This window comes from Struthio camelus, chromosome 1, assembly GCF_040807025.1.
Source record: "Struthio camelus isolate bStrCam1 chromosome 1, bStrCam1.hap1, whole genome shotgun sequence".
Taxonomy (NCBI): domain Eukaryota; kingdom Metazoa; phylum Chordata; class Aves; order Struthioniformes; family Struthionidae; genus Struthio; species Struthio camelus.
Genome location: NC_090942.1, coordinates 68,873,775 through 68,884,421, shown reverse-complemented (window position 1 = coordinate 68,884,421; position 10,647 = coordinate 68,873,775). Strand labels below are relative to the sequence as shown.

General features: G+C 46.8%; 1 protein-coding gene across 4 annotated transcripts in view; it reads left to right on the top strand.

Annotated features, from left to right (window-relative positions):
* The first annotated feature begins 8,515 nt into the window (after positions 1-8,515).
* LOC104147282 (sodium- and chloride-dependent GABA transporter 2) overlaps positions 8,516-10,647 on the top strand; it is a 36,094-nt gene continuing 33,962 nt past the window's right edge. Inside the window, exons 1-3 of one of the 4 annotated variants that reach the window (XM_009679851.2) lie at positions 8,516-8,641; positions 8,775-8,877; positions 10,317-10,588. In XM_009679851.2, the coding sequence (XP_009678146.2) occupies positions 10,357-10,588 (232 nt within the window). In that variant the 5' untranslated portion in view covers positions 8,516-8,641; positions 8,775-8,877; positions 10,317-10,356. The remainder of the gene's footprint in view (positions 8,642-8,774; positions 8,878-10,316; positions 10,589-10,647) is intronic. The other 3 variants (XM_009679847.2, XM_009679850.2, XM_068946945.1) reach the window with 3 other exon arrangements.

Here is a 10,647-nt window from a genome sequence, read left to right as displayed (position 1 = left end):
GCCACTGCGGAGAAACGCAGAGCTGCCGTTCCTTGCCTACAAGCAGTAGGCATTCTCCATTCAAGTTAGCATGTTTTTGCTCTAGTGTCAGCCCTGGCTGGTCTCCAGCTTCTCCCAGTGAGCCGATTGCTGGAAATGAAGAGGCTCTGCAGTGAAGTCTTCCGGGCAGCAGTGGGCTGAGCTTGGAAACAGAACTAAGTGCATATGCATCTTCTGAATACCTTTGAGAGTGGCTGTGAGCTGTTACCTGCGATGGTCAACAAGCCATGTGTCACATCACTGAGGTTCCTCACTGTGGTGGCACGGACAAAACATAGTTTTTCTCTCTCCAGTAAGTTCCTTCCTTCTGAAGACCCTTTAACTTTTGTAGTTCCTCCTCAGTGTGCTGAGTGATATGTCCTGGCCGTTAGCATTACTAGGACCAGATTTGGACAGCAAGAAGAAAAAAGTCTATTTTCCGATTTGCTCTGGCATAAATCTGCAGCTTCTGTTCTAGCAGTACGGAATATGCTGATACTGGTGTGCAATTTGAGTTTTGCAGTAGGAAAGTTGTAGGGCAAATAAGAATATTAAGACCAATTCTTTTCCCCTAGATCCCTGTTATGGTGAATGCCAAGACTGAAAGTTTGGCTGGCTCCGTATTTTTGACTATTTCCTCTGTCTGGACACATCACCAGGGAAGCTTGCATCTTTTTCTCTGATCACCATGCAAATTGCACATCTGGGCTGTGGTTGGTGACTGACTTGATGAAAGATTTCCATCACTCACCAGATGATTGGCAAGCAGTACCTGAACTTGCAGCAGCCAGGAATTAGGTCTCTGTTGTCAAAAAGTGCAGTGATGCTATGAGCCTGTCTGGCTGAAGGAAAGTAGTTAACCTGCCATTCTGGTGTGTGAGTATTTTTTTCGACTGACCTCTTGGTGCAGCCCCTGTGTGTTTTATTTCAGATGGACAACAATATATGAATTCACGGTGCTGAAAGAGTAATATGGCTTGGAGGCTTGGAACTTGATATTCGGAAGTGACAATTTGAGCTATGTGTGTGCACTCCCTTTGCTTCTTCTGGAGATGGCTGCTCTCAAGCCATGCCATGCTACTGAGCTACCCACTCTGCAGCACATGGCTTTGCTAATAACTCTGTTTACTGCCTGGGCACCAGCCTACTCTTCTATGGCCATTCGTCCTGTTGACTGGATGACCCCACTTACTTAAATAAGCAAAACTTGTAGATGACTCTTTACCTAAATTTCTGAGGGGGGAAAAAAATGTTTAAGCCTGAAAGAAAGAGACTCAGGACTATGATATGTTGCAACTGGCCATCAGAACAGGAATGACTTGCAGTCAGGAGATCATACTCAATACAAAGCTTGCTTCAGGCAGAATCCCATCCATCTTTGGAGATGTCTAAAGGCTCTGGATCTTTTGCTCACGTTATGTTTCAAAGCCTCACCAACCACTGACTTCGTTCAGTATATGAGAGGAGATCGTTTTTTCTCTGTCTGCAGTGGTGCCCTGCACTCTCTGCCTCTCTATATAATATATATGGCAGAGGCCTAGGCAGACTAGAAAGACTAAGGTTAGGAAGATAGGGAGCACAGTTGCCTTACTTCCTTCTGCTGTGCCTCGGGCTGGAGCTGGCTACAGAATCAGAACGAGAGACGAAACCTTTCTGACAAGTAGCAGCTGGCAGCTGACGCTCTCCGCAGCGGAGCCCTGTGGGGATGGCAGGTATCATTTAGGACCTTGGCTCTGTGATCTCGGCCCGTCCGTCTCCAAGTTGAGCTCGCCTGCTCCCGCCTGCGCGCAGTGCTGACCTAAGAGCTCAGCCGCGGCATTCCTGATGCCGAGATTAGGGCTGCTTGGAATGTTTTGAAGAGATACGCTTCCTGGCAAGACGGGCTTTTTAACAATTTCATGAATTGCTGATTTTTGGAGGCTGGGAAACTTGGACCCGTGTTTTATTTCTTATTGACCTTTTTGAAATGCCAAAGTCTTTCACTTTGTCATCTCTAATTACAGCATCATTTATTTCCGAGAAACTTTTTTAAAACTTAGTCTCATTTTGTCAATAAATAAATATTTATCTATTGGATTTCCTCCCAGATTGGAAGCTTTGCATTCCTGAGTAGTTACCAGCTAAGTAAGTCTATTGAATTAGAAAGTATCCTTTTTTCTCTTCAAGCACATAAATAAATATGAACAGATGCTCTGCGAATGTTGCTTAACACCCTGCCTATTTGAAACTAGATTACTTTTGTGTGTGTGTGTGTGTGTATAAGAGTCAGTTGAGCAGGTGCAAGCCTGTTTCATCTCTGAGAAATGCTTTTCCTTTTACCTCCCAGAACATCCCTCTTCCAGGCAAATAGGGTGCAGCAACATCTAAAATCCCTGTCAATAGCTTGGTTTTGTTGTTACTGCAGAGAGTCTGTTTTAGCTTTATAATCTTTACCTGAGTAAGGTGTGCAGAGCATAAGGAAAGACCATCATCTCCCGACTGCTATACCGTTCCTTCTCTACCCCCTCATCTGCACTGCACATGATCAGTCTGCTGGTCTTATGTCTGCCTTCTGGGCCACTTGAGCAATAGTGCTATCGTTACCACTCCGAAATGATGATTTCCGATGGCATATTGTTCCTGATACAAAAAATGCCCTCTAATTCACTCCTTGGCTGCAACAGCTAACTGGATGGTGAGTTTTATTTTCTTAATGCAAACTATCTATTTTCACATCATGAGGTAGATAACTGGTCTTCAGAAAGGTCGTGAACCCTTCCCTCTTCCGAAAACGTGCTGAGAGCTCTATCCCTGCACTTACTCAGCAAGTGTTTGTTCAGGCTTCCCAGTCTGTGGCAAAGTGGAACTAGAAAAGAGCCCTGAGGAACAGGGAGCTGCTGGAGATGGGAGGAAAGGAGGAGATGCTGAAAAGCTTGAAGACTCCACACTCAAGAGTTTTCAGTAAAACTGCCAGTGCTTTTTACTTAATCATTGTTTAAATTATGCTATGTATATTATGAACGTATATATATGCTTGTTACTGCATGATCTTGCTGAAATTTTGAAGTGGTTTTATTTTTGTCCGTAAGTAAAATCAGGATGTTTTTGAAATCTGAATAGGGGAAAAAAACCTGTTCCCTGCTCACATGTGCTAAGGACATTTATGAGAGAGGCAAGCTACTAAGCAGAAGTCCAAGCAGAGGTAAGATGCAAAGCATTGCAGATATGCCTGCCTATGTAGTCCTCCTGCACTTATACTCACACATGCAATACGAATGCTTGCACATTCCTGACTTAATCTTGGCTTTGTTGGTTCCAGACATGCAAGCGCACACCCGAAACATGCTGCTGTTTCCATCCTGTTCCCGTGGGGGAAACCACTGGGACCGGACATAGCTGAGATAGTGACTAAGGGAATCTGCAGTTCTGTTGCTGCCCCTCTATAACGTGATTAGGAATTCATACTGCAGCCAAAGGGGGCCTGAGGCCACAGTCCTTCTAGCCTAAACTGATCTACCTTTCCTAACGGCCATGTTCTACCATTTTTGACCTGTGATCAGAGGTGCATAGAGAGGGGCTCACCAGCACACCGGCGGCCTATGCACCAAGTAAAATACAAGTATCACCACTGCCCTCTGCACGCAGAGGAGCTGTCGGGTGCGGCAGTGGCACCTTCAGGAGGGGGTTCCCTACTTCTGTACTCACTGTGAGCCCACGGTCCTGCGTTCAAGCTGGGCAGTGAACTCTGGCTACTGCGGCAGCCTCATCCGTTTATCTTCTGTATGCAGAGCATGGTATCCGCAGGCCTACATATCTTGCATGAAACAACCTGGGCGCGGAAGTGAGGCCACTGTGAGTCTGCAGCTGTCCCATGTGGAAATGATTCTTCTTGGCTTTGGATTCTGGTCACTCACGTTGTTATTTGAAAGCAAATATTCACTCGGAAAGCTGCATTGTCCAGTTGAATGAAGTTGTCAAAACACTTGTAGTAATATTTTCTGCCAGAGGAAACTGCTCCTATGTACTTTGCGAGCTCTTGCAATGACTTTAGGTTTCTGCCATGGTTTCAAAATACAGGAGTCCTTCTGTGAACTTACTGGTTCAGGCAGGAATCGCTCCTTTGTGCTTGCTATGGCTTCTTTCTCTGCTGAGTGGTCTCCAGGTTCCTGTAGTGTGCCAGCCAAGATCAGCCTCTATTTATTCACTTTCTGTGCATATTTCAACAATTCTATTTTTCTACAGCCATGTTCGCTTAAGCTTAATGATGTTTTCAAGCTGAAAAGGCCAGTAGCACAGTGCTTATCAGACAGAGGATATGCATCGTATTTGCTGTGGCCTTTGGTTCCCAGATAATATAACAGCAAATTGGGTTCTTGGAAGCTGGGAGGTGCCTTGTGAGATTACACAGCTCTTAAGCGCATGGAGGTAGTTTGTCATGTGTGGCAGAGGAGCAGGGGGGGAGGTGGAAGTGGGGCATGTAACTGCTTTCAGTGTTCAGCTCATGCATGGAGCAAATGTCAAAGAGGAAGCAACTGGTGGCTTCCTCACCTCGAGAACGCCTAAGCAGCGGCCACAGGCATGCCCCAGCCATTCTCCTAGAAGCACTTCAGTGGATTAGGAGAGCAAGTTCATTTGAAAGTCACTGCTACTTGCACTGTAGTAAAAGACGATGTACCTCTCCCAGTAACTATCTTTCCTCTCTTCTTTTCTCCTAATTGTTCCTTTAAGCATGTGGCTTTGAATCCTTCCTTCTTTTGGGTTTGAAGCACCTCTCCAGGAGGCTGGAGGTGGATCAGTGCTTTGGAGGAAAGACATCTAAATAAGCTATTTCCTTGCTCAGCTTGATGTAGGTGTGATGCAAGATCAAACCTGGGAGAAGTTTCTGTGGCTTTCTACCAGCAAGAGCAAGTCCAGCGCCAGCACTCACATGTGTTGGTTTTGCAGGATGTGGCTGGGGCCAGCTCCTGTGCACGTCTGACCCATAAAATGTCAAAGTACCTTGTTATCTCCAGGTAAAGCTTGTTCCAGGCTTGCATATTCTGGCAGTGAGCGCTTCCCACACAGCATGAGCTCAACTGCTGGTGGAAGAATGGGACAAAACTGAAGAAAGAAATCTTGATAAGTATTGTAAACAGAAATATAAGCAAAACGTAACGTGGATTTGAGGAGAGGAATCAGTAGCCTTTTCTCCAAAATGGGTGTAGGGGAGAACCAGCTAAGCCAGAAACGTCCCACATGTGCCCGATGCACTGGCAGTGCTCTGCCCTTGTGACGGCTGGGGCAGGTGAGCAGTTTGTGGAGACTTGGAAGCTTCAAAACCTCCTTGGGGAGGTATCACTTCGGTTGCCACTGCAGTGCGGGCTGCTTCAGGGACAGAAAGAGGTAGCACCAGGTAAGTGCTCAAAAGCATGGGGTAGCGCTTGGAGGGGCATAACTACGTGAGCTGGCACTGCCTCGAGTTTTGTGCTCCTCCTGTGGCAGAAGCTTCTGGGGGATTATTAAGTAGGCAGGCTCACGTTTCCCACCATTGACACGTGAGATGACCGCAGCATAACCCCCTGGTGCCATCGTGGGGGATGGCACGGCAGGGATGCACGTGTGACAGGCGCAGAACGACAGCTGTCGCTCTCCAGCCTTGTGGCGCTGAGAGAAAATGTTCTGCCGCCACCTGGCAGTGTTACAGCTGTGTGACCGTCGGTAGCGCAGTGCTACTGCAAAAGCCCTTTGCTGGAGTTCTTATCCATATAAATAAAATGTATATATGTGTGTGTGCATATGTATGTGTATATATATTTAAACAGCATTATCTTGGTAGGTTTGAGGATTAAATTATTCTGTTGTTATTATAGGGTGTACGTTACCTAGGCTTGTTCCTTTTTTTTTTAGATACACTTTCTTCCATATCTATTTACTTGTTTCTTGAAATCTAATTCCTGGGATTTTGTGTGATTGTCCCAGCTCTTCCGTTTGTCTTAGATATGGTTACAAACGCAAAATCTTAGACAGTTAATTTCATCCTTTTCATTTTTCGCTATAGATTTTCATTGTCTCTGAGCTGATTAAAGTCCCTTTCAGCTTTCTTGCCTTCTGCAATTTTAAAAATGTGTATTGCACTCATCTTTTTCCTGTAGTCTTAACTGATCCTTTGTGATATTTGTTGTTTCTCTTCTCTTCCCATCTTCAGTAAAAAGATGATTTTTTTTTAGGCTCTCAGATTTCTCAAGTAACGTCTCCCAGAACCATATGGGCTTTTTCCTGTTTCTTCTCAGAAGACATGAAAAGTGTTGTTTTACTTTAAATATGCTTTGCTCAGGATTTTCCAGCTTTCTTTCACACTGGTAGATGCAATATTTCTCCTTGCTGCTTGCTATGTTTACACTGAACTTTTGTTTTCATTTTTAACTTACTGTTGCTTTCGGTGCAGTCTTATCTGACTGTGTGGAAGTCAAATAGTTTATTTGATTACATACTTTCCTATCGTACTCTATTAGTGCCTGCCAATTAGCTTGTCTTCTACTGAAACGGCTGATAAGAATATTGTCACTGGTGCACAGTAGTTATCGTTGTTAGCCAGGGATATTTGTGTAGCAACGCCGATGTACACAATAGTTTTGAGAATTTTGAGAAATGGTTCCATACTTAATTTCCTCTCTTCTTATGTCTTTTGCACAAGGCCAGCTATTATTTGGCTACTCCTTGACCTTTTTGATACCTGTATCCACGCACTAACTATTTAACAACTATGCTAGTTGCTGTCAGATCGTAACCCCGCAGGGATATTCTCTGATGCTCGCCCTCCAGAGCAACTCTGCCTCTGGAACGGTTTCCTCGTTTCCGATAATCATCAATTTAAGGGCTGGAGTGGGATGTTTTATTTGGACCGTCCCGTTTAATAGCTGCTGTGGAGCAGTCCTTTGTGAATGTGTCTAGTTCCTTTCTGAGCAATAGTCTGTGGCAATGGGTACCATGCTTAATTAATTATGCACAGTGGGAAGGAAAAAAAGTATTTCCTTTTGTTTTAAATCTGAATGTTTCATTGGATGCCATCAGCTGTTGCATTATGAGATGTAATGAATGGTGTATTCATCTTCTCTGTTGTTTTCTTGTTTTCTAGACCTCTGTCATCTCTCTCTCTATTCCAGTTGTCTCTTCCCAGGATGAGGAGTTGTGTATTTGATTGCTCCTTGGTCAGAATCCGCTCCTTGCCTCTGCCTGTCCTTGTGCCCTGTTTCTTCTGTAATTTTACCTTCTAGAGAGCCCAGCACTGCGTGGATGGGGGTACACCGTAGATTAGCAGGGTGACGCTGCAATGTTTGCTGTTTCATTCATTCCTGTCCTTTTCCCAGTAACTCTGAGAACTACCCGTATGCAGCCTGGGTTTTGCTGCTGCTTTGCAGGCCTAATAAAAGGACTCTGAACCCAAAAGTTTGATTTTGTTCTCTCTTGCCCCAGATACTCCTCAGTTGGTGTAATAAAAATATTTTAAAGACCTTGCCTCACTTATATCCTTGGACCATCACAGCTCTAGCTTGTCTACTATGAACAATACCCAGCTCTGTTTGTCTTTATGGCCTCTGAGCGCTGAGCTAATGCTTTCAGATAACCAGCTGCAATAAGTCCAGGATCTTCTCAAGTGGCGATAGCTGATTTTGCAGCCCTGCGCTGGGTATGCAGAACTTGGGCTGTTTTTTCCCCTGTGTGTTGCTTTGCTTGTATTGGCGTTGTTTTTCATCTGCCGCTTTATTGTCCAGTCGCTTGGTATTGCGAACTCTGTGGCAATTTCCTGGGACTGCAGAAATGCTGCACTTCTTTCTCCTTCTCGGGTAAGACTAGCAGCAAAAATGTCCTGTGATTAGGGGAGACACGCGAGGGAATAGAGATCGTGACGTTGTTACTGCATCTTCGACCCTTAGTGAGGAATAGGAAAACTTAATAGGATTTGTTTCCACAGCGGAGGCCCGCTCCCGGTGCTGCCCTGCTGCCGTGGTGAATTGCAGTGCAGCCAGAGCTGTGCAGGGCTTCAGGGCTCCTCTGCCAGCCCCGGCAGATTGGGACCCCCAGAGATGTGCTCCCGGTGATGCTCCGTGGAGGGACCGCCACGTCTGCAGTGAGAATTCACTGTTAAATCACAGATCAGGTCTTACCTGTCCCCAGCAGGGCTCAGGACGCGGACTCCGACCAGCACAGGCTTCGCGGGCACTTTTTAAATTTGGCTGCTTGCTGTCTACTGCGGGGAAAAATATTAGGGAGAGAGACCAAGGTGCACCGAATGAGTAACAGGCACATGGGGGTGGGGGAAGTGGAGGAAGAAGAGCTGATCAGCGGGTCGGGCAGCGGGAGGCACTGAGGGGGCCGTTTGAAGGATGGGGACGTGTGGCACCAGCTAGCCCTGCGCGTGCTGGCGCGGAGGACAAGAAAGACCTTCTTGCAGGCAGGGGTAGAGAGCCTCTTCGTGATGGCCATGAAATCAGTCATGTGTAGGTTTTTGTCCAGCCCTGCGGGGTGGGGGAAGGAATGTGGGTTGGGCGAAGTCTAGGATTACACCACGGCAGAAGTTTTCTTTGCACCCTTTAAATAGCCAGTACCTTTCAGTCCTGCTTCCACGTTTCCCTTCGGCTAGTGCCCTGACAGCTCGCTCCATAAGGTAACAGCTCTGCTTGTGTCTGCTTCTGCTCTCCGCACCCCTTCCCTCTTGGCACCCACCCCGGTGCCTCCCTCGCTCATGCTATGGATGAGAGGTCATGGTGCGCTCTCTTGCTTGTTTAATCATTTTCTAGGGTGGAAGGTTCCTCCCAATTCTGAGCGGCCCCTGTCAAACCCCTGCAAGTGTTTCTTGCCCCTCTGCGTTCTTCTTCGCCTCCTGGAGCGTTTCATAGCGGGGTACGTGTGCCTGGGGACAACAGGGAGGGCAAAGGGAGTGGGTCAAAGCGCTGCTGCTTTTTTGGGGGTTTTGTTTGTTTTCTCCCCCCCCGCCCCCGGTAGAGAGGATAGAGCTGCCAATGCGTTTTTCTGCTCTTTGAGTGAAGGAGTTGCCAGTGTGAATGACTGGCAGGCATCAGCCTGGGGTCTGACAAGCCACCTCAGCAGGGCACGAGCGGGCACGATGGCCAGTGGCAGGCGCCGTGCGGAGGAAGACGAGCTGTCCTTGGCAACCCCGACCTCGGTGCAGTGCTTTGGCGGGAGCTGTGGTCCACTCCCTGCGCCCTACGGTGCTGAGAGGCTCTGCTGGCAGGAGGGCATCCTGCTCGTGAGGAACAGGCTCAGACAGCCCCTGAGCCTCTTAAATCCCTGCAGCAGAGCTGGTGTGGTCCGCGCACCCTGTACCTGTCTCCTTGCGGTGCTCTGAAGCACTGACCGTGAGGGAATAGTCGCTTGAACTAAGCCCAGGCTTTCGTGAGAAGAAATATGTCCTCTTGGAGGCTTTTGGGGATTGCGTGAAAGCAGGGGAAGCACCCAGGTACTCTGTGCCTGTCTTTTACTTATGTTAGCAGAGATCAGTTTATTGTCTAGAAGAGTAAGGCAAGGCACCACACTGCTGCAATCCAGGCTCTTGCAGTGCCAAAGTTTCCCAAGATACAGTACTACTGCATCTGCAGAAACAGGTAGATGTTTTGAGGGACAGACCCTTGGAGTGGAGAGATCCCCCATGGTCATTTCATCTGGGTTGGTTCTTTTCCTTCAACTAGGAGGACAGCATCATCCTAAAAAATCCTCTTGTTATATGAAGATGTTCTCACATCTTTAAATAACTAGAAGTGCTAGTAGATTGCTAGTAACAGTTGTCAGCAGTGAAAGCAAAAATTTTTCCCTATTTTAGTTTGTCGTCCTTCCATATCTAACAGTGTTTTGTGTTCAGTGGCTTTCCTTAAGTGGTCTATAAAAACAGACCTTTGTAAATAGCAATAAGGGAGAAAAGAAATCCTGATAACAATATGTTGTTACGTATTTAACCCCCTCCCTGCCAACCCCTAAGTCTCTTCCACAGTGTCTGCTGCTGCAGGAAATCTGTTCTGGCTGAGCCTTTGGGCCTGCTGTGTGCAGTATAACTTCTCAGTAGGCGTGCAATATAACTTCTCAGTAGTAATGTATTTATTTGAAGGATGGGATTTCAGAAACTGGAGTGTTTTCAGATGAGCCAATTACAAATAATGAAACCAACAGTCACTTTTAATGACTGATTTTGGACTAAACATTGAAAGCGCACGCACACTCTTAGTGCCTTTCCTCCAGCAGGAACTGTTGTAAGGAACGAGATAGTAACGGTTTGGTATGCGTGCATGTGTTTGTACGTGTATTCTTGCCTCTCCTGCCTCCCATAGCCTGAATTTCTGCCTTGTTGCATGACACGTTCTAACCATAATGAAGGAAACTCCTTCTGAAGGCGGGATGGATTACAGAGTCCCCGGTGCAGTTAGCAATGGCGAAACGATACCTGCACATCCAGGTGTGGAAAAGGAGAAGGAAGAGGATCAAACTCTGGAACGAGGCCAGTGGAATAACAAGCTGGAGTATGTGCTGTCCGCGGCTGGGGAGATCATCGGTCTGGGAAACGTGTGGCGGTTCCCCTACCTCTGCTACAAGAATGGTGGAGGTAAGTGCAGCCCTTGGCCAACCCCAGATGCAACATCCCTTCATTGTCCCTCATGCCTC